The 24,253-nt window shown below is 41.0% G+C and overlaps 1 protein-coding gene across 1 annotated transcript in view; it reads right to left on the reverse strand.

Moving 5' to 3' along the window:
- The window catches only part of RHEB (Ras homolog, mTORC1 binding), a 39,117-nt gene that overhangs the window by 9,338 nt on the left and 5,526 nt on the right, over positions 1-24,253 (reverse strand). Inside the window, exons 2-4 of the mRNA XM_066550867.1 lie at positions 10,873-10,944; positions 4,512-4,579; positions 1,337-1,419 (exon numbers count right to left, since the gene is read on the reverse strand). Of these exons, the coding sequence (XP_066406964.1) occupies positions 1,337-1,419; positions 4,512-4,579; positions 10,873-10,944 (223 nt within the window). The remainder of the gene's footprint in view (positions 1-1,336; positions 1,420-4,511; positions 4,580-10,872; positions 10,945-24,253) is intronic.

Raw genomic sequence — 24,253 nt, forward strand, 5'->3', positions numbered from 1 at the left:
AGGCAATTCTGTCCTCACAGCACCCATTTATCAGTGAACTTTTCTGTATTTGCTTTAGGAGTGAAGCATTGTCTACTTAGGCAGAGAATACTGACTCCTATTCCATACAAGTTAGCCAGCACCAACACTGAACCTCACACTGAAAAACCCAGACCCAGAGAGAGTTTGGTAGTTTAGGATCTCTAGACACACATAAAAGCCTAACACATGCTTGCCCCTCTCTACTTCAGAACTGAAGATGAAAAGCAAGAATGAAGAACTGTGAAATCTGTTCAACATTAAAGACCTTGCAAGCAGCAGAAGTTTGTAGCCAGACTGTATCCTTCCTTTGAGAAGGAAAAAGCCAACAGGCAAATTGCTTTACCTGTATTTTCTTATAGTCTATTCAAAGAGCTTGAAATGACCAGTTTTGTTTGATTCAGAGGAAAATATATGAAACACTTCAGCACTTGTAAAAAGCTCATCAACTGCCTTGAAAGTAGAAGGGCAGCATCAACTTCTCCTGTACTTGATGAGACTGAAAGGTCTAAGGTCTTAATCACTTTCTTCAAACAAAGATTTCAGAAAATACTGAACAAGAATATATTTGACCTAAAATATTTTGACCTAATAAAGATGTTGTACAATATTAGAAAATCAACAGCCATTCAAGGATAAGCAGGATTTAAACAAAGCAAGATGTCCAGAGGAAGGGAGGAAATAACAGAGGATGACAAAGCCACACCGAGGCTGATGTGTCTTGCATGACTCCAGGTAACATGGACTCTGGACAGGGAACAGCAAGGACAAGAGGAACACTGGGACAACCTCCAGGGAGGATTATTTGCTGCAGCATGCCAGGAGAGGGTTTACAGTCCAAAAGCCATCTATTGCTGTATATAGGAGTATTTCTATGGTTAATCAGGACAATTCAGTACAAGAAGTCAAAGGAATCACAGTACTATAAAAAGCCACAAGGCTGAAGGAAGAATTGAGCAACTACTTGGGTACTTCACCTAAATGTACAGTGCCCTTCAGCTTTGTGTTTATGTCTGCCTTTCTATCTGATGCAAGAGCAATGAACTCATTTCTGAAATGATCCTTTGTACTTCTTCTTACACCTCAAAACAATGTAGTTTAACACTGTCTCATTTCTTACATGGTACCTAACACATTAGTCTGCAAAGTGTCTGTGACATTTGAGTCCAAGGGGACATTTCTGAAAAACCATTAATATTCACTCCTACTATACTTCTAAAGGAGAAAGACTAATTGAAATAATTACATAAAATACAGCAGAGGTAGGAGCTAAACCCAGAAAATATTTAAAGAGAAGAACACAAACAGATTTTATTACCTTTTTATTGACGTGACTGAATAAACAAGAATGTAGCCATTGATGTCTATGGAGTACGTCTGAGGAAATATGGAGTATTCATCCTGTGGAAGGAATATTGCAGTTAAAATTAAGGGTGACACAGTTCAGACCTTGATGCCATTAGATCAACATCAGTTAAGTTGGTCACATTTCTAAGACATTTTGTATAGGTAGTACATTCAGAATTTATCATCATAATGTCACAAGCAGCATCTTTGCCAAACCTAGAGAAGGCCAGAAGTCTATCTGTCTATCCTACAATTTAATCTACAGCTTTTATGGTTTATTCCCTCTAAGACTATGGATGAGCTGAAGCTCTTCTCAATCCTCTTATCCTGCTTAATTATCTGTTTGTATTAGTACAAAACATCCACTCTGTCCCACCACTAATTAGCAATCATGCCTCTTATCTTGCTGGTGATACATTTCAAAATCTTAATTTCAACAGCTGACAACAGGATCTAGCAGTTTGTAATTTCAAATGACACTGATCACATCTAAATTACCTAAGGAATCTGGTAGGAAGTGAATAATTGTGGCTAACTTATGCTTATCAAATGCAAAAAATACAGTTATTAGTTGCTTTATGACAACTGTAAGTTTACATTATAGGATAAGTGTTTACATAAATAGAAAACCAGACAAAACCACCAGAAACTTACTCAGTGAATTTATTATCCCTCTAGAAAAGGGACTGACCAAATAGGCAAACAAACCAGACTGATATATTGCAGATAATGCAACACAAATACTATGAATCCAACGTTAAAAACCTGTTCCAACAGATATTCCCAGGAAACATTTCCATTTTGACAAGAGCCATACTTCCTAATGTATGAGCTCTCAAATTGTTAAACCTATGCTTTTGAAGATGTTAATTTTAGCTGAAGATCAAATAACCTCTCTGTTATTGTCATGGCTGAACAGATGGAGCAGTGCAATCACATTGCTTAAAATCTAAGACACCCAAAAGGAATCAAACTTCCCTCACTGGCAGAAGAGGAAAAACTCTTTATAAATCAACTTCACAGATCCAGCCAAAAAAAGTTAGAAAGAATAACACTTGGCAAAAGCTGCCTTTATTTGCCTTTATTGCTACACACTGAGGGCAGCCCTCCCCCATCTTCTCTGAAATGCCAAAGTGCCACTCCAGTTGGACATGAAATCCCAAAGTCAATACTCAGAAGGGATCTGAGCTAAGTCTGTGTAAAAAAGGTGAAAGTGCAACTCTGTAGTGGCTTGACTTTACTGGAAATTCCCAGGACTGCCCCAGCTGGAATTTGGTGTTAGGTAAGATTTCCTTTTACACCCCTCTTCTGTGACCCTCTATCAAGACCCCTGTTGGACTGAACTGCACAAAGCTCAGTAAATAACCAGAAAAGTAGAGGTATTGGACAGAGGATGAATACCAAGAAAAATAAGTGCCATAATCTCAACTGTTGCTAATTCATGACTTTATTTTTAGCTCGTTAGGAGATGGAAAGAAAGCTGCTATGCTCACTGAAACTCATGGGTCAAATTAAGAAATCTGTCAAGTGATAAAACAACGTTGCTACATTTTTTCAGGCCATAGCCAGGTTTTCAAAAGTATTTAACAAATCTGCAATACAATTCTTGCTGTGCTGTATGCACATGAGGACTCCCTATGGGCCATTAAGCAAGACAGACTTGAGAAAGAAATCTGTCCAAGCCACACCTTCCAAAACCCAACACTGTCTCCCTCCTCTAACCCTGTGTGCCAGAAATCAAAGTTCAAATCATTCCATGAAGAATTAAATCTGAAAATAACCACAGGCTGGGAGAGAAGTTATTTAGGTTCCACAATACTGTATAACATTAAATCAATCCTCAGCAATAGAGGTATGTTAGTGGTGAGTCACACTGCCTTCCCAGAAGGCAATTTCCTCCTCCCAGAGGAATTTTTCTCTTATCACTACACACAATCGGAGCTGCAATGCAAGTGCACTTACAATGGCACTGAGTGACACCTATGGAGCTGGTTCTGCTGCTCACACTGCTCAGCCTGCTCCTCTCACCCTCTCCTCTGCAGAGCATTCCTCACCCAGCAATCCTGTGGCCAGTGTTGTGCTCAGACACCTCTGAGTGATTACACATGCTCCTGATGAGCACCAAGGGCTGACACCATATAAATACAGCATGGCTATTCCCCAGTCACACAGCTCTCTTCCAAGAAAGCAATCAAACATACCTAGAAAGTTACAACCCCTCTGAACATCCCAGCTAGGAGCAGGTATCCTGCAGCTGTAAAGCCTTAAGTATTGGCAGTGTATGTATTTTATAACACTAACATTGTTAAACACTACTCATAGCTTGGAAAAACCCAAAGGCATAGTATGAGATCATGGCAGGCAAGAGCATGTAAGCAAGAAAAAAAAAAAAGAAATTTAGGATAACAATACAGGGGTCTAATGAGTGCTCCATGATGAGTTGTTTCTCTCAAACAGAGTCTCTCAACAGACACAGCACTCTGGTGCATGGGCTCAGCCAAGCAGCAGTGTGTAATGAACCCCTGGACCTGTAAATAATGAACAGCTGCCCGTGCCAGAGCTCCCAGCACACTGCAGGACACACTGCAGGACACGTGCTCCCTGGTCCTCACCCCCTCCCTGTCATTACAGACACACACGTGAACCATCACGTTAGAATGCAGCCAAACTGCAGCAGTTTACTGCTAACTCAGTACCACCTACATGAATCTGTCTGCTCCCCATGACTGCTCCATGGATACAAGTCATGGTGGTGAAGCTGGAGCAGACAAATACTAAAAAGCTATGAAAATTTTCCCCATGGTTTATTGAAGCACCATTTTTCATCTGAAGCAAGACTGCTCATTTACTCTGTAAATATCACACAACTACTGATGAACTTTTGGGTTAAGGTAGTTTCCCCTTCCCTTTTTTAGATACTCATTCAATACATAGGGGAAAAAAACCCCAACCCAGTAACAAAACACAAACCAAAACCTTTAAATAAACACTACATAAAAAGTTCTTTAGTGACTAAACAACAAGTCAGGATCATTTTTAAGTTAACTTTCACATCTGAATGCACAGTCACTACCAACTTAGCTCAACAGGAATATCAATACCTGTTGTCATAACTTAGAAGAAAGATTCAAAGAAAGATAATTTACCTGGCCAGCAGTGTCAACCAACTGAAGATGATATTCTTGGCCATTTACTGTGATCAGTTTTGTAAAAGCTAGAACAAGAAATACATAAACAGGTCAGAATTACACACAAGGAAGAGATCAGAAATCACTCATCTGTGCTAGCATCAGCCAAGGCACAAAGAAAAGAACTCCAGTTACAGGTTTTTAAGTAGCAATAAAAGGCTGATCAGATGCTGTACTTGTAACTAGTCTATTGCAGGTAGTAAAACACAGAAACTGAATTTAAGATTTCAGATGATTCTCACTCTGGATGCAGCAGCTTATTCTTTGCTCTCTTAAGTAAAAGAGGGAATAAGAGGAATAAAAACGGGGTTTTACATGCATTTCTACAAGATCCAGATAATCATAATTTGTGGTAACACATGACACTTAAATTCAATTGGGATCAAAGCTAAGTTTGAATTTATTATAGGGTCTTCTCCTTGGTTTCCAAACAGTTTAGCAAGATCAATTTCCTAAATGTAAATACCATGAAGTAAGTGACCTGGATTGAAAAAAGGAAAAATCTTTGGGGGCTAAAACACACAGAACTTATGATTACATTAAACCCAAATGATGACAATTAGCTAAGCTCACCATGTTACTTTCCCATTTGCTGCAGTTAGCAGCTTATGCAGTCCCCAGCACAAAGTACATTCAGTCCCTAGAAGTGATGAGAATTGCTGCTCTTCCTCAGAGTCATGAAATGCCAACACACTGTGAGCCAAGGAATCTTACCCAGTGTTTGTGTTATGCAACTGCAAAAGCAAACAGTGTCACAGCTCCTGCAGGAATAATGGCCCAAGCAGAGCACACAAACCTGGCTCTGGATGTCTCATGTGGCCTTTGAGACACACACCACTGCTGGACAGTACTGACACCCCGAGTAAAGTCTGTGTTACCCTCTAGTTTGGGGTGGTGTTCCCATCTAGCAGCAGTCCTCAGAAACCTCATCTGCCACTGCAGTGATGAGCAGGGAAACAGAGTCAGATGAACAGGTCACTCAGGTGAGCTGAGTTGGCCAAGAGCTTCCCAAAGCTGCACAGCTGAACGTTCCTGACCCTGCTGTGCAGTCCCTGCCCACGCCTGGAGTAGATGGAATTGGCCAACTTTCCTCCTCCCAGCCCAAGCTTGCCCCTCTGTCAAGTCCCCACAATGTGAGCATTGTCTTGAATAAGTGGGCTGAAATAGCTGAAACTGGAGGTTTCAACCCACCTCATAAATCCAATCCTCAGAAAAAAGGAGCAATTCAAACAGCAAATCCAACCTAACAATGTCTACATCAACAGTGTCTAGTGTACCTATAGTTTCCATTACAAAATCAGCAAATGACATTTGAAATGGAGCCACAAGGAGAGCTCCTGCCTTATCCTGGTTGTCCCCTAAGAAAGCTGCTTTAGCACAAGTGCTGCCCTCAAATCAGTCTGGATGCTGCTGTTACTGCTGCAAACAACTAGAAGTTTTAGGTTATGAAACACAGATCCAACAATGGCTCTTTGCCTTGGATGAATGCTGTGATGGAGACAAACTGAGGCAGTGTTGCTATATACAATATCCCTGCTTAGAGTCAGAGGGAAAACAGACTCCTCTGGAGACACATTGCATTTACAGGTGTGCAAGTAACAGCTTCTCCAGTCTCTTGACACTTCACATACACATCAAAGCATCTGCAGTCAAAGTAACTTCAAGGGCATCATGAAGTTAATATTTAAAAAGGGACAGACGGCAGTTTTTTCAGACTATTCTAGGAGAGACACAGCAATAATATCATCATCATCATCATTACAGAAAGCACAGTGTGACAGAGACAGGAGAAGGGAAACAGCAAAGGAGTCAGCACAGCCTGGTGAGAAGAGCTGTTAGTGCACTGCAGAGCCTTGTAGCACCAAGCACAGCCCACTGTGTGAAGACAAATCTGCTTCAATGAAGTCATAACTAATGACTTCCATTTCTTTGCTGAAGCTTTTTAAAACTATTCCTAGTTAAGAATTTAATTTTGTGAAAAATCTGGTCCCCTTGATCTAGTCAGTGTTCACTTCCAATTCCATCACTTATCATCCTGGGACTTCAGCTGTGCTTATGCACAAGACAAACAACAATACAATCCCTGCACAATTTGGCTTTTCCTGGTAGGTCAAGGACACTTTTCAGCAGACTTGACCTGACATTAAATCATAATGTGAGCATCTCCAAAACACTGTTCATCAACTGGAATGTGGATTTTGGAACAGGACATTCTTTCACCTTGCAACACATAACTCCAGTGATCATGGCTACCTGAAGATGAAATACATTGCAATTAGACCAGCAGGAATGAAATTATTTGCATGTGCAACTCCATGAAGCTGCTGGAAACAAATAATCCTAGCCATTATGCTAGGAAAAAAACAAAAACAAAAACAAAACCCAAACAGTAACAGGCAAAGAAATGCAGGCCTTTAGATCAACAGTGATACTGAAGAAAGGTACAAGGGTGCTGTAACATCATTGCCACAACTTGGCTGGTAGCTGAACACAATCATCTCACAAGCTTTCCTTGGTTACCACCTCCTGCATCTCTTTCTACTTGCCTGCATTCCAAAGTCAATGCCTGCCACTAATCTACCAGGACATCTTTCACAACACTGAGATGTGTGATGCAAGAGAGCTATTTTTAGTTTTCCTCAGAAGCCTCACTTGCACCCCTTAGAAGGCTGCTCACCAGCAGCTCCAGAGAAACACAGCTCACCCTTCCAGTGCAGTTGCCAAGGCACGTGCAGAAGTTTAGCCTTGAAGATTCTCTGTCAGACTCATGTAAACCTACAGGTGCTTCTCCACTAGTAGGGGTCCTCCAGGCCTCTGCCCCTTTCTAATATGCTTTTACTCACATTTGTATTAAAAAACATGGGATGGAGGCAGGAAGCATGGGGGAAGATGTTCCTTTCCTTAGGGAGCTACTTAGGGGAGAAGGGAAGACACAGAGCTGTGAAACAGTGCTAGAAGGCTCTCTAAAACTGCAACAAAAATTAAAAAGCAGCCAGGCAGGCTTTGGAGAACACATTTGAGACCTGGGCACTCAAGTCATCTTGCAACACAAGCCATCCCTGCAAAGATGATGTGGGTGGAGTTAAGGGCACATCTTCATTACCTGATCCTTCTGAACTATTTGAGTTTCAAATTCAGGTTCTAGTTTTCATTCCTGTAAAATTGTTGCATTTTAATTTGCACTGGTCTTAGTTGATGTGAGCTGATCTGCCTGCACAGCTCCATCCAGCCCAGTGTCCACACAGACTGCCTGCACACATTCCTGCTCTCCAAGCAGGATCTTTCTTCTCTTTCCAACATTCCTGCAAGCAGCAGTTCCACTCGTTTCTCAACCTGGCTGTCTCAGGAATAGTCACCCATTGAGATGTCACTCCTGCTGGGACATTCACACAGGGAAAGTCTCTTCCCAAAGCAATTATCTCTCACCTCCACTGCTGCCACAAAAGGATACAAGTTACTCTTCCTGATACACAAGTTTGTTAGAAGGAACAGAAATAAATTCACTTTTCCGGTGCTGATGTAATATAAGCAAAGGAAAATGTAGCAATGAAGCTGTCCTAACCTTCACAAACAATAAAGAAAATCTCATACACCTTATTTTGCCTTTTATCACTTCCAAAGGCAGAGATTCTCACACTTAAAACCTGATATTTCTACAATATTAGGTCTTACTCCTATTGCTCAAGGCTTATAAATGACACAACTTGTTCCTGTAAGAGCCTGATTACAGCTTGCCTTACATCCAGTTTAGCTTTGCAGGTCAACATTTTGTGCAAGTTTTATTATTTGAGGACAAGAGGACAAGAATTATAAAGAGTGCATTACCAGCAGTACTGCAGGTTTCTACCTTTTCTTCACTGCTGGTAGAATACTGTAACAAATTATCAACAACAATTTTCTGGAGACAAAACAGAAATCACATAGGCCAGACTATCCTTTCCTATGAATGTTTTTAATTTCCAAGTTTTGTTACATGTGTAGACCCAACCACCAGATGAAACGGAAAGGTTTTACACCTTACTATATAATGTGCTGGAAAAACCCAACATTCTCCAACAATGTCCCTAGCATAAGAACCTGGACTTCTCAACCCTTTTTGCCAACACTGTCCACCAATTGGGAAATCATGAGCTAGGAAAAGTCTAAGAGTTGCTCATGTTCTTTCTATCTTAGGACCCTAGACGGAATCAGAAACAGCTGGGAGTGTCCAAAGACTTCACTAAACAAAGATTTCTATTTAGAAAAAAAAAAAAAAAGTATTACATTCTAAGTCAAAAGAATTATTTTTTACTTAACCCATTAAAACTAATTTCACATATGTCTTATAAAACGCAGTAAGTTTTAAATTTTAGTGTTAGATTACAATGTGTTCTCTTGTCTGTTCTTCACAGAAGCATTTTTAAGACATTATCAGGCCTTCTGGGGCTTAAAAATGGGACAGATTTCCCACTGTTTTGAGCCCCAGGGCATAACTTTTATCTTTTTAACCTTTACTTCCCAGCAACATTTTCTAATGTCAGAAGGACCCTTCAATTCTCTACCTTTCAGAAAGCAAATTCCCCCAGCCATGCCACAGATCACAAGACTTACACCAAATGAATAATGTTTGTTTTCCAAACAAGGAAGAAATCAAGTGAAATGTTAAGGCTTTTCAAGATGCCCCCTCCCAACAAATCTTCATGGCCAGGACATGCTCAATGCTTAAAATTCAGATCAAGCACACAGTGCAGACTAGGAGAGTTAAATAGGAGCAAAATTCATCTACAGGGTATTTTTGTGTAGTTCAGAAATGCTGAAGTTGTGAGACACACAACTACTGAGTTACAAACAACAGCTGCAGACAACAGGTAAAGGATGAAACAAGACAAACCTTATACCAGTGTGTCAAAAGCCTAAAACAAGACACAGATTCAGTATTTTGTAAAGACTTTGACTCCATGTCTCTCAGTCTTTATTCATTCACATGCAGCTGCATAAAACTAAATGATTACTTTAAATAATTTCTATCTATATGGCACAGACAGTGAAAAATAAGCTGCCCCAGCTGAATTAAGATAATAAAACACAGAAACTTAAACCCCAGTATTTTGCTAGCAGCCTTAATTCACAACATACCTGACTTGTAATTCAAACAAAGTAAAAAAGGACAATGGAAAGTGTTAGTATTAATATCTGTATAAGAGCTAACATTCAGATCAAGGGCCAAATTACCCACTCTGACTTGCTAAAGCAAATTTAGCATTTCTCCAAAAGTACCATTTGAATTTTAGTTCTAAGCAATAAAATAATCCCAAGTAAAATATTCTGATAGCTACTGATGTACTTATATACCACATATATATATATTCAAAAATAACCTTGTTCTGCCGATTGCTCCATTCAAACTTCCAGAGTATAGGTTTAACATTTACTGCAGAAGTTCAAAACACTAAAAAATGTGTGCTACACAAGTCATTAAAATACAAGAACCCCAGGGCTATGATCATGAAACCACTTTCATTTGCCACATGACTAAAGTAAGCCAACATGATCAAGTTACTCAGCCCAGCACTGCAGTTGTTCAAGTACTTTATGGCCACTGCTAGCTCAGAAAGAGGTGGCTGGATTGTAATGAATGCCAGGTAAGCCCTGAAATGACTTTCTCCTCTTGGCAGCATTTTTAGCATTAGTGTCTTTACTCAGCTGCTATGCCAGCTACTCACAAAGGTACTAAAATGATTTTTAAAAGAACTGCTAAGAGGAAAAAAGCCACTGGAGAAGTCAAATACCCAGTATTTGCAGCAAGCTGATTGTGTAGCAGCCTTGTTATCCAGCTGCTGGAAAGGAGGAATTGAAAAGATTATCATGCTATCATAGCCACATAGCCTACCTTTTAAGTGGTTTAATCCTGATGGGTATTGCTGGCTTTCTGCTCATCTGGATACACTGACCTTATGTGAGACTCTGGAATACTTGTATTGGTATTTAGTGGCACATTTTCATATAGTGTGATGTAAGGAATTTAAAGTGCCACAAGTACATTAGGGGAAGCAGATGCTCAACAACACACACAAAATACACGGAGATACATTTTAGCCAGATTCATTAGGTGTCACTTCATTTAATGTTAAAAGTTCAACTGTTTGGAGAAATGTCCACATAGTGATTTCCATGCTGCAACAATGTAGCATTGATTCAAAAGAATAATAAAACTTCTCTGGTAATTAATGGATTTAGTTGTTAATATGTAAATACCCACATAAGTAATAGGTATAATCCCAATGGTTTCTGATAGAAGTTAGTTTGGTACAGAGGAGAAGCTTGGCAGTTATTTACTTACTGTTCTCTATGGTTGGATCATATGAATCAACAAACTGTCCTTCCACAAACTGGATCGTCAGTGAAGATTTTCCTGTAAAGCAAAGGAAAGAAAAGTCTGGAATGAAACAAAATCATCTGGTTGTTATCACTTCACTGCTTTCTAGTAGATACACCAATTTTCCATCTATCCAATATGAGCTCTGTGTGGTTCATTTAAACTATCTATACATGACAACTGACCTATTTTTAATTTAAGTGCCTATTTCTAGTAACTGGGTCTCCTGAACATATAAAAAGCAGTGCAAAAGCTACTCAGCATGTGTTCTGCTTTTGTTTTAACAGGGCATAATTTAAATGATTCCTCCAGTTTAACAGAAATCTAAAAGCAGCAGTGCACGATCCTCATGGAACTAAATTTAACAAACTGATATACTTGGAACGTTTTTCTGTCAAGAAGCAAGTAAAATTCAAAATAATTTTCAGTAACCACAGAGAAAACTTGGATTGAATTAGCCAAATTTGGTTTTACTAAGAGACTGGACAGATTCCCCATGACAAAAGGATGATCTCAAAATTCTTGAGACCAATATACTCTCCTATTAATCTTCCTACTGCCACACCACAACAGGCCAGTGGATGCTGTATTTTAAGCAGTGACTGAAGTGGCATAATTGGATTTTTCTTTAAAGCCATTTAACTGCTACTTTAGAAGACAACATTCCCCATTTCACTTAGAGAGTAATGCAAAGCACTGAACATCGTACCAGACCGAAAAAATGAGAACTCATTTAGTCTTGAAATATTTTATAAGATGGTGAATCACATACATTGACCATAAAAAGCACCTTTAAAGCTCTGCAACTGAAGGCTTCTCAAAGCATTACTGAAGCCTTAACACAATTTCCATTACAGCACATCATGTACATCTGGGAATCTCCTAGATCCTATTACATTATGTTTACTGGACAAATACCCTCTTACAGAGATTGCCAAGTGCATTAGGCTGCTTTTGGACATGAGCACATTCTTCATGCTCCTTTATACTCTTTTCATCATCAAGAAGCACAAACAAAATACAACCTCAAGTTAAAATTTTGACTCAAAACCACCCCACTCAGTGGAAACCTCTCAATGACCTCTTAAGTAAGCAACATTGTGGTGGAAATATACACTATCGTTGTTTAAAAGAATAAATTGCTTTGGGTAAAAAAACTGCCCACTTCCAGAACTCAGAAAATGTTCTCTCCTAAGCATTCCTTCAGGAGATATTAAAAAAACCTGTCTTCCATTTCATTCTCTGCCATGCTTACCCCTTTGCTGTCTCCTATCAATCATGACAGTTTATTCAAGAAACAATGCTAAAAAAATTTCCAGACAAACCCCACAAAGACCAACCATCACCAAAATTTTATCAAGTTGCTTTTTCTAACATCAAGTTCTTAAGATACATTTCCTGGTCTTCTTATCATGAAGGTGTCATGCTCACAATGCATGAGTTGACAGAGGACATTTCACTTTAAACTGTTGCTCCAGCAAGGCACACACACCCCACCCCCAAATCATCCCAATAAAGTCAGATTAAGGATTGAAACTGTGCCTCCCAGGAACTTTCTGAAACTGTGTATTTTGGACATCATTTAGAAAGTGAGCAAACTTCCAAGCTATTTCTCCTTTAGCTATAAACTTATGAAGTTGCTACCCAGAGTTCATGCTCCCAGATTCTTTGCCAATACCAGCACATTAAGCACTCCATTTAAAAAAAAAGGTTAACTACCCCTATATTAGGCTGTTAGATCTTCAAGGTAAGAGAGCTAAATTCAGTAAAGATTATAACTGAACTTTTTTCCTCCTAAGAAGGATTCTGAACTAACTGAAAGACTTGACTGCTGCCGTCTGTCTGTGCTAAGCCTGGAAACTGAATAGCAGAAAGAAGTCAGAGCCAACAGAAAATGCTGCATTTCACACCCAGCTGTATTAATTACTGCTTTCCTCCTAACAGTGACAGAAGAGGAAACAGATAAAACCAGTGTTCCAACACTCTCCTCCGAAATTCCTCCAAGCTTTATAACAAGCTTTCCAGTAATGATGTGTTCATGATCACGAGGCACAGGGAAACTCTCCAATCTGGGATTCAGCACCTACCCCCTCGGGGAAGTGCAGGCAACTGTATCCCACCGAACCAAGGCTTCCATGGACACAGAAATCTAAACCATGAGTCATTAACACCCTGTGTCTCAGCCCATGAGCAAGCAGCAGGCAGAACCCTGTGACCAACAGCTTGGCTTGAACTTTGTCCCACAGGTTTTATTCCAGGTCTTTGACCTATGGTCACGGACAGAGGGGAAAATCAAGTTGACAATTTAGCTCCTATCTGCTCTTGCCTCAGAGAGATCAGGCAAGGCTTTCAGCAAGGATTGCAACACAAACACAACGTCCTGAGGCCAAGGGACCCTGCCAATTGCCAACTCCATCTGGGGGCACAGCAGGGAACACAGGGCTGTCTGCATGTGCAGGCACCACAGGCACACTTCAGCCTCAGCAGCACCAGGGAGTCTGACACCAGCAGCAGAAGCTTGATTAGCTGATTTCTCAAGGGTGCACACCTCAAAGAGGCTCAGCTCTAACATATTCTCCTTTGGAATGCTGCCACACATTTTTGCAGTTTGCTATGCTTCTCCTTGTAGCATCCTCCATGCTGGTAAATTCAAGATATCCACTGTATTTGAGTTTTAGGAAAATAAACATCCACTGAGACCAAAAGGAGAAGTGATACGAGCTGAAGCAAGGCTGGAAGTGGGTGCAGAGCCTTGCTACAGTAACTCCAAGCCCCAGGTACTCCATGGCAGAGTTGTAAACAAAATCCTCCAAGTTTATACTGACTCTCCCTGAAGGAATGGCACAGAAGGGAAGGGCTGCAAGAAATGGGTTTCATGAGAGTTTAGAATATGAGTCCCAGGTAATTGAAAACTCAGCTCAAGTTGTCCAGAAGTACCCAAAGTGTATTTGCATACACAATTCATTATTTATAGTATTATGTGAGAGTGGTAAAGAAAAGAGTTTTCCACTGTCAAAACAGAAAAGGAGCAGATTTTCAGACAGAAAGGCAGTTCAAAAACTAAAGCTGTCGTGTTTCTGTACATACACTAGACCACTTGCACCATAGAGAGGAACATCCCATAAACACTCTGACTAGTGCCATCACAGCACATCAGTTTCAAATGCCACTGCAATTGTCAAGGCAAAACAATTGCCAAATTGTGTTTTACTCATCCTTTTACTACTTGGACAAGAGCTTCGGTATTTATAATCTAGCCTTAAAATTCAAGTTTTACAACACTAGGCAGTTTACCAAGCAGATGAGTAACAGAGCCTGGGTGGGCTCAGGACAGCTGGCCTCCCCAAAGAGGTCATGCCCCTCTTCTGTGCACCACCACCTGCCCTGCTGTCCCCATCTCACACCCTGCCCTCCTTGCAACAGACACAGGGAAAGCCCAGATTAAACTCTCATCGGCAGCCAAACTTCTCCCCAACCCCAGGAGACAAAAATGATGCAAGAAGGCAGCGAGTAAGTCAAACAACAGCTCCACAAGCAGGGCATTGTGCAAGCAGGGCTGCACAGCTGCCCACGGGCAGCACAGAGCAGCTTATCTCAACAGGAAGGGTTTCTCAACCCTTGCAACTGCCCACACGAGCCATCAGTAAACAGTTTGTCCTGCTCAAGAACAACAGCTACTGAAGAGCTGCAGTTCTGTTGGCAGTGTAGATGCAGTTTCTTTAACCCATATTTGCTATAAAAATGCATGGTTATGTGGTTTGCATAATCATTCAACATGTAACAGCTGCCAGCATCTCATCTACTCCTACCACAAGCACAGCACCTTACCCAAGCTAGTCTCTAGACCAGCTTAGTAGCTAGACTTACCTAGTTAGTCTCCTTAGGTCTGCCCAGTCTTGCCTACAGAACAAACCACTTTAGGCTTTACCACAAAAAGCACTCAACAAATTTCATAATGAAATGTTGTCAGTCACATCAAATCAGGTAAATCTGGCTGCACACTCAACTTACTACACTGCACAGAGATGAAGTTTTCATACCAAATGATACACTTGATTTAACTGGAATGTTGGGATCTTTATCTTCTTTAATTCACAATACCAAGATGCACAAAATGGAGACACTGGCATTTCCATAGTGCAGATTATCCATTCTCAGAGCACAGAGTGGGACTGAACGACTTCCTGGAGCCAATGGAGATTGACTGGGTAGCAAAGAGGATTACAGCATCCCTCTCTGACAAAGATCCTCTCACAAGATTGCAGACTATCTCAGAACCCATCACTAGCTCATCATTCATCTCAGGCCACATCGTTAGCAACTTTCTATAGTTAATTAAGGATACCCCCCCAGGTACTAATTATGGCTGTGTAGTTCCTGTTTTGCTGATCATTGCTTTGTATTTGGTGAATTAGTCTAATGGCTATAAAAATGATACATCTGGGTCAATAAAGCATTCTGTTTCTAAATCTCTGGAGACAGAAATACAATGAGTATTTTGTGTTTTACTCAGATGCAACTTAATTCTACTATTAGACTTTTAATCGTGAGGAATTAAATAAACATCTACATTGAGCTGTTTTATACATTTTTATAGTGATTTCCTCGTGATGTCAGCATTACAGTAACAGGATTAGAAAAATATTTTCTGATGCTTAGAGACAAAATTCTTCCTCAATTCCTGCACTTGCTCATGATACTCATGCTTGATTTGCAACACAGAGTGGTGACACTCCTCTCTCAACATGCTCTCTGAGCTTTCTGGAGGACAAACTAAAGGTTGGAGTTCTGAAGGAGTGAAAGTTGCAGGACCTCAATGACACATCTTTTGGTAATGTGATAAGGAGCTTCAAACACTGCAGAACCCTTTATGACAAACCAAAGAGCAGATCAGCTTTTCAGGATAACCAAAGTTCTTCTTTAACTTCTTTGCCACTCTGTCTCATTGCTACAACTGTTCCCTGCCTTCTCCTGTTCTATTTTTTTTAAATTAGCATATAAGGAAATATATTTGAAGCCTAAGGCAAGGTTTTGTAGCAAGAACTACTTCTGCTGTAAAGGAGGAGTTTCACATGATAGTCTGTAACACCCAAGAGCATGAGCCTGCTGGGAGATGCTTGTTTCCCTTCCATCTGCATTGCACAATCTTCTTGAGGTTTATCAAAGGTATTCCTCTGCAGGCCAGAGGAAATCTGAGAGCAGTCATTTAGAAACAAAGCCACATGGCTTCCTTTATTTTCTTCAGATTTCAGAGCAATTGGTCACACTCACGGGAGTACTTGCAGGCCTTTGCTAGGTCAGCAGCAATGAGCCTTCTGAACACAAGCCAGGAGTCCTAATGCTATCTAGATCATATTTCCTGTAAAGAAAGCAAGAAGAGAGCATGGGCTTTATTCCCTGATATTTAGCAGCAGGCATGTTCCATCCTACAGCAGTGCTCATCCCTCAATGCTCACTTAAACTGTGTTGCAATGTATCACATGTCCAAGCAAGTATGTAGAGAAAAATTCCAATGCATTCCTGCAACGGCTTACACTTCCAGGCAGTCCATTTTGTCTCCAATAAAGTCAGTAACTACAGCAAAGAACTGTCAAAAGAAATCTTTTAGTTATTTTAGCACACAGTCCAGTTACCTCTGCTTGTTATCCTTGCTGGCAGGAAAGCACCAGGCTGCAGCTTTCCCCCTGTTTCCCTTGTAATAAGTTACATGAATTTTAATTCCATGTGTTTACTGTCAGTTGTCAAAGATGGGAAAAGGTGTTACAAAGCTTCCAAAAAAAAAAAAAAAACCAAAACAACAACCTCTGTGGCATATACCTCACCAGGCCATGGAATGCATGCATACCTGGCTGCATCAAAGATGCTTTAAACAGGTCAGGGGAGCTGCATCCTGGTGTTCCTTAACTGCAAAGGAAATTCAGACATTCCTACCCTGACAGTCAACCTGTATTTCTCAGATAAATACCATCCTCTGTATTCTCTTCAGACTTCCTGCAGAAACTGTGCGTCCCTGCAGCACCTTCCCACAGCACAAGGCTTAAAATATTTCAGGTGGCAGCAGAAATTCAATGGCATTGGTTGGTGGGTGGTGAGCAACTGCTTTGTGCATCACTTGTATATTTCTTTACCATTACTATCATTTACCTTTCCTTTTCTGTCCTATTAAACTGTCTTTATCCCAATTCCATTTTATCTTTTTCCCCAACTGTGTCCCCATTCCCACTGTGGGAGATGAATGAATGGCTGTGTGGTGTTCATCTGCCCAATGGGTTAAACCCTAACAACTCCTAAAGGGAAGTTTATTAAGCTTAAAGATCAGACCCTAACATTGCAGTTTATGACACACCTAAAGGTAAAGAGCCTGAAATTTGTACTGACTTCCTCTCCAAAGGGACAAAATTCAACTTCTACTGCTGGGTAGAATCCAAGTCCTTTCTCCCTATACACACACTTCAAGCAGCTCATTAGGTGTTTGAATGAACTTGACCTTTCCTTGGATCATTGGGTATGTACAACATGAAATGAAATGTCTTTGAAAGATCCTTTCAGGAACTGCCATTGTTTCATCATTAAATCATTTTTAAATGCTATGTCATGAGAAATAACACATCTCTCTTGCTTTAATGCATTCCATGCATTCACCTTTTCTATCTTCAAAGTTTTAGTTTCCACACAAGGGATCAAACTCTCAAATTCCAGTCACTTCCTTTTTGCAGCTAAAGATTTCTGGGATGTACAACCTAAATTGCCATTCTTTCTCCAAGTGGATCCTTCCAGCTGCAGTCACAGCATCACTCTCCACCCTCTGCACAGACATGGCCTGTTAAACTTTCAAGTTCCATTAGGAAACAGGATGAACCCTTCCTTCCACAAATCTCACTTGCATTTTCAGACCAGTAAGAGAGAAAGAGAAGCCTTACCAAGATGAAAGACCTCAGTTCCACTGACATGCAGGTCTTCCCTGAAAAGGACCTTGAGGACTGGAGCCATAGGATTCACTGTTGCCAACAGTGAATTGACAACAGCCACCACCAAGCAGAGGGCCAAGGCTTTGAAAACCTCACTAAACCTTTCCTGGCATCATTTAAAAACACAAGTCGAGGAACATGACCCTGAGCATACTGTAACACCAAAAGCAGCTGAAATGGGTGAAGAACAGACCATCTTGGCAGTACTACTAAGACTGACCAGAGGGCCTCAGGATCTTCCTGGAATTGCAAGAATAGTAAGAGATGTATTTCTCTTTTCCTTGGTGTAAGTTCCTGACAAAATCCTGACAGGAGAGCAATGGTAATATTCCCTCTCTTGGTAACACTATCCTATCAAATCATGTGATGCACATTCTGTAACTACTGCAAAGAAGTTTCAGCCTTACTCTGCAGGAAGTTCACAGAGCTCTCCACCAACTGCAGCAAAAGCTGGAAGATAAAACTGATTTGTGCCCCCAAGGGCAGGTTACTTGTACAGCATATTATAATAATACATAAATCAAGCTGCATAATAACCACTAGAAGATCTTGGCAACAGCAGAGAGCTCCACTCTGCAGCAGTGTGTAACTGCTAGGTGGTCAGTCAATGTTTCAGGCTCTTTGTGTCACCACTGATGGTCCAAGGTCTGACATGCCAGCAATGCACATGGCCAATAAACCCTGGCACTCGTGGACAGCTGCTAGCAGCACCCAGCATCAGCAGCCAGCACCATTCACCTGCTGTTCCTACACAGGGGAAGCCCCCAAGGCTGCATGAAGCATCAGGCACTGCAGTACCAACCCTGCAACACCAAAATCTCTTAGCACAGAACAGGGAAGGTCTTTGAGGATACTGACAAAGAGTTGTGTTGACTCCTTTCTCCAGCAGAGCAAGACATGGTCAATTGTTGTCATCTTACTGCAGGGGTTCCATACTGTTGTCTCCTCATCACAAAAGTTCCACACCTTCTTGGTGTTTCTCGTGGGCAGTTCCTCAGAGCACTGAGTCCTTCACAAAGCAGCCAGCTGACTCCAGGTCCCCTCTCACCCAGCCACCCCACTCTGTTATTGCACTCTTCTTCTCATTGGTCACAGCTGTGGCCTGTTAAAGTCAGGCCTGTTCCTAATCTTTGACAATTGGCCCAGCTGCAGCTCCTTAGGGGTAAGATTACTTTGTACATTATCTTTATTTTCTTATATTCTATCCCCCTACAGTCAACTCCATCACATCTCTGTCCACAACTGGTAAACACTGAGAGTTTTGATTGATGTTCATATTGCTGAGCCTTGACTATTTCTCGTGTGCTACCCCAGTGGATCTATACATAACCACACCAACATAAAACCCAGCATGTGCCTGAACTGTTCTTTCCTCTACACAGCTCTGTCCACACCACCAGGTTCTGATGGCTTTTTGTTGTTACTGTTGTCTCTTCTCCATTTCATCTCTAGATCTTCTCTGAATTAACTGCACAGGCACCTTCCATGTCACTTCTGCTGATCAGGGAAGCTCCTCCCCGCTATTTATCAGGGTTGAGGAAAGCCACAATCTGTTAAATGCCATCTTCACAGCCTTGCACTTCACCCAGCTGCAGTTAGTCATCAACCCCTCCCCACCAAGGCTGGCTGCAAGCCTCCTGCATCTCCACACTTACCATCCACCCAAGAGTAGCTGCTGAATGCAGAGGACAATCTGTCAACAGTAAGGGAGGTTTAAAGCAATAATATACCAAAATCTCTGCCTGATACACATGGGTAAAACAGCAGGGCAAAAATAAGACTCCAGGGTAAGAATAACACCATGTAGAATACCAAAAGAATCATTAAAGCCCCCAATCTTGGGAAATGTTAAGGGAATTGAAGCCAAAGATCTGTCAGATATGACATGACATGGTTGATTTTGCCACAGGGCAGAGAAGATAGAATGGGTAACCCTTGTCTGCTGTATCTTACTATCAAATTCTGGCCTGCCATGACAGCCAGCTGGCTTTCTTACCTTCCCAACAGCACGTATCCATCTGGTGGCTCAACAGATGCTTCAAATTAAGAGGTTTTGGATAAGAATCATACTTGCCCTATTCTCGGTTTTTGTATTATGTAGTACTAAAAGATCACGATACAGAATTCTGACCTTTGCAGGGAAGAAAAACACAAATCAAAAAAACCTCACCTCTGCCATCTCATTCCACCCTCCCTCAACTCCCCTGAAAGTATCCCAGGAGGATAAATGAGGATGACACCTGCACCTTGACAATAAATTATTTTTCCATTTTTTCACAAGTCAAGCATCTTCCAGCCAGTCCTGCTCCAGCACCTGAGGAAGCCCTTGCAAACACAGGCTGGATACTTCACTTCCCAGTGCTCCTCTAGTACAACAACACACCTTAGACAAGCAGCTGAGTATTGAACCACAGCTGAAGACAACCTTAAGTCAGGTCAGGCTTCAGGAGACACAGCAGAACATTCTATTTGACTGTCTGCACATCAACCCATCAGCTCTGCAAGTTTCACATTAGCTCCTCCTCTGTCCTATCACCACACTTAGGGATAAAAGTGATAAAAATGTGCAGTTGTAGAAGGACAAGCAGAAAAAAGGCTGAGGTGCCCTAAGACTCCTATACACTCTTTATAAGGAACAAGATTTGAAACATTCAGACAACTTATTCTTCCTACCTTCACTGCTCAGAAAAACTTGCATTACCTTTCAGCTGAACCATTTTTATACTTAAGTTTAGCAACTTCAAAAGGTTTATGAAGAGTTTTAATGTTTTTTCTTAAAATATGAAGGTGGAAACAGCACAACCAACACCTTCCTTTCGAATTTATTCACCAGGGTCAAACCATACAAAAGAAGCAAACACCATTTCCAAGAAAGCAATGAAGAACAAGGTACTTGAGCACACTAAGAAACATAGTGCTTGTTTATATGCACATTTCAAAGCAGAAACTTCCAATTCTAATTAAAAAATGCTAATTTTGAAACAGATTTCAGAAGACCAAAAATTTGTTATTGATGGAATAACAAGCCTTGAAGCAAAATACACTTTACTGCATTAATGTCAAGTGCTTGATTGTTTTGACAGCTTGTAGGGCAGATTTAATGGAGTTTTCCTACATATTATGCATCCCAGCTCTTTTACATACAGCAAGAGTACCTTTAAAGGAGGTCATACATATTGAATGAAGTTTTGGCAATACAATCTGACAAGTTGTTGAAGCTAGACAGATGTATCCCACTAACTCTGGAGACAACGTTGTCAAGAGACACTTTCATATCCTAATTTTGTATTACACTTGCACATGTTTACATCCACACACTGAGGACCACTTATATATTCCATCTTTTTCCAAATTAAAATTAATTTAACTCCATACCCCACAGAACACAAATAACTAGGTTTGGCACACACAATGTTCTGGTTCCTGTAATCTAAAATACCCAACAACACTGACAACCATCCCAGAAATACTGACTCCTCAATCTTTGAGATTTTAGTGTCATATTTAAAAACAGTGTCAAAAGAAAAATTCACTGTTTAAAGTATAATCAGGGAATTGTGATTTCTGCAGCTGATACCCATTTAACATAGACCACAACTTTTCTGAACTAATCCTCCAAGTGTCACACAGGATCTTTCATTCCTTAAAAGCCCTTCAGAAATCATGCACTTAGTCTTATGCCTCATAACCTTTGGCCATTACCCACAAACTCCTGATGATTCCACCCAAATCAAACTGCTGTACATTTCCTCCTTTTGTTCTAGCCTCAAGTTCTCTAATTCACATAAGAAGTCCCATAAGAAATTCTAGCAGACTTCAATTTTACAGGAGCCCCCAAGGCTCAAGCCGGTCTTTTGCTTGTCTTAACTTCATCTTATGGAATATTGTGCCTCATAATCCAAAAATCTTAATTTTCAGAACCTGTGGAAACCCAGGGCACTGGGAATATTTCTCTGTCTGCTCTGGGGTGCCCTGACCCCCAGGGGAGCACTGACTTTGACCCTCATTCATGGAGAAAGTTTCCTGGACTTCAAGATAGACTGGAATCCACAAAAGTGTGAAATAGATTATAGAGAGCAGTGTAGGTGTGTCACTTGGTGAGAAATTGAGGTTTTGGGATTTTTAGTATGTTGTGGATGGAAGCAAGATGGAGGGCACAGGGTGTTGTCCTGGGTTTCTTCTTCATGTTTCTTCCTTCTTCTTCTTGGGTTTGGGTGGTATTTTGTAATTGGGCAGAAAAGTCCCCATTGCAGCTCTGTGGGATCAGTGATTGGGTTAAAAGGGAAATTAATCCAGGTGTCAGCTCTTAGTTGGATAGTTCAGCCTTAAAAGACCTTGGAACAAGAGATTGTTAGCAATTTTGTGCCTTCTAATGAAAAGCTCACAGCAATGAGACTGTTTTACTGATTAAAAAATAACAAACACTTGAGTCCAAACATGAACTCCTGTCTCAAGTGCCTTCAATCCAAACCCAGAAAAACCAAGGACTCCGACCACCACAAGAACCTGTGTAATCTGTTTGACCAATGCTTCATTCACCACTGTCTCATCCAGAATCCTTCATTTCTTAAAATGTACATGCCCAGCAATCAACATGTGTATGGTAAACTGAGGAAAAACCAGAGCATTTCAACAATGCAGTAGCTGTGATTCACCCCTAGGACCCAAGTGTTGATAAACACAACCGAAGGAGGAGTCAGCCAGGTTGAGGGGTCAACCAGTATTTGCAAGAAACAGATACTTTGAAAGGTATCCTACCAAAGACAGAAGACCAAGCTGAAAAGCAACACAGTTTAGATTTGTTTCCACTGGTTTTCCACCTAGGAAGGAAATCAGTGACTCTGAATGTCTTTCATTTTGTGGGACAGGTTGTAGCCTTTCATTTGTTGGACACGTTGTAGCCAAGTGGGAAGTCAGCCTCATCTCCCAGGACAGGACAAGAGAAAACAGTTGTGCCAGGAGGTTTAGATTAGATGATAGGAAAAATTTCTTCACATAAAGTGTTGTCAAGCATTGGAACAGGCTGTCCAGGGAACCAGGTGAGCCACCAGCCCTGGAGGCATTTAAAAGTTGTGTGGATATGGTTTAGTGGTGGACCTGGCAGTGCTGGGTTAAGGGGTGGATTCCATGTTCTTAGAGGTCTTTTCCTGAAGCTTTGGCTTTAATTCATTGCAACATCTTTACTAGCACGTGTTTCCAGAAAATTCCAGATTGTACCACTCCAGGCTCTGAATTTAAAGACTTCTGGAACAAGGTTTAGGTTTACCCCAGGTCAAACATTTTTTTCCACAATTCTGCATGAATTGATTAGATTTGACTACAGAAGGTTATTTAAACAAGAACCTGCAAGAACTTGATTTCCCCATGGCTCCCTAGCATACATCTCAGCACCTGCACAAGGCCATCTTTTTCCTTTAAGAGAATGAGTCCAGTTCAGAAGTTCCACTGCTGAAAGCTGACCAAAAGGCATCCATGCCTGTCTCAGGTGGTGGAGGAAAACACTTACAGATGTGGTTCCATAACAAGTCTGACTGAAGGGAAATCTGCACAGCCACAAAGAGCCTACACCACCCTCCCCCAAAATCCTGTGCTCCTGACCCCATTCCCCTGTCAGGGCTGCACTCACTGAGCTGACCAGTTGAAGGATACAAAAACTTTCCTTTCTGGTTGCTTTACTATTTAAATAAATCAATCCCTTGGACAGCCTTCCATCACACTCCTGGGTGGGAGTAGCAAGGTCCAACTTCCAGCCACAGTTTAGGATTAACTTGGGCCAAAAGGTGCCCCACCCTACAGAGTTCATTTGCATCTGCCTTCATTATGTGGCAATTAAAAAACAAAGTGGCTTGGATGTTTCTTGAGAAAAGCCCCACCTGAAAGCCTGTTTTGGCACCTTGTTCAAAAATTGCCTCAGTTTCCTTCCTGGTGACAAGTTCAATACAAGCAACTTTACCCCACAAAATACCCAATTCAGCATCCACCATACTTTGTATTTCTCCAAAAGGAAATGCAACCTGTAATGGTCCATGTTAATATGCTTTTAGTAAACTTAATAATCTGAAATCTTATGAAAAGGTCTGCTAGGCAATATAAAACATGGATTTTGTCCACACTGCCCTTTTCCCCATCCCACATACCCTCATTTAGAGGACAGCTGCCCTCAATGGACAGGAACCACAGTGCAATGCCAATGTCCTGACTAGGATTGGAAGAGAGAATTTTTAAGGAACAATCATTGCCCAAACTCCAGAAGCAGATTTTCCTTTCTCACATTATCAAATTCACAACAAATCTGCCATTCACTTCAAATACAAACCTTGGAAAACAAAAAAGGAACCTCTCAAATCCTTAAGGAGACCAATTCATGACTGGCAAGG

This window comes from Molothrus aeneus, chromosome 1 (genome assembly GCF_037042795.1).
Source record: "Molothrus aeneus isolate 106 chromosome 1, BPBGC_Maene_1.0, whole genome shotgun sequence".
NCBI classification, from domain to species: domain Eukaryota; kingdom Metazoa; phylum Chordata; class Aves; order Passeriformes; family Icteridae; genus Molothrus; species Molothrus aeneus.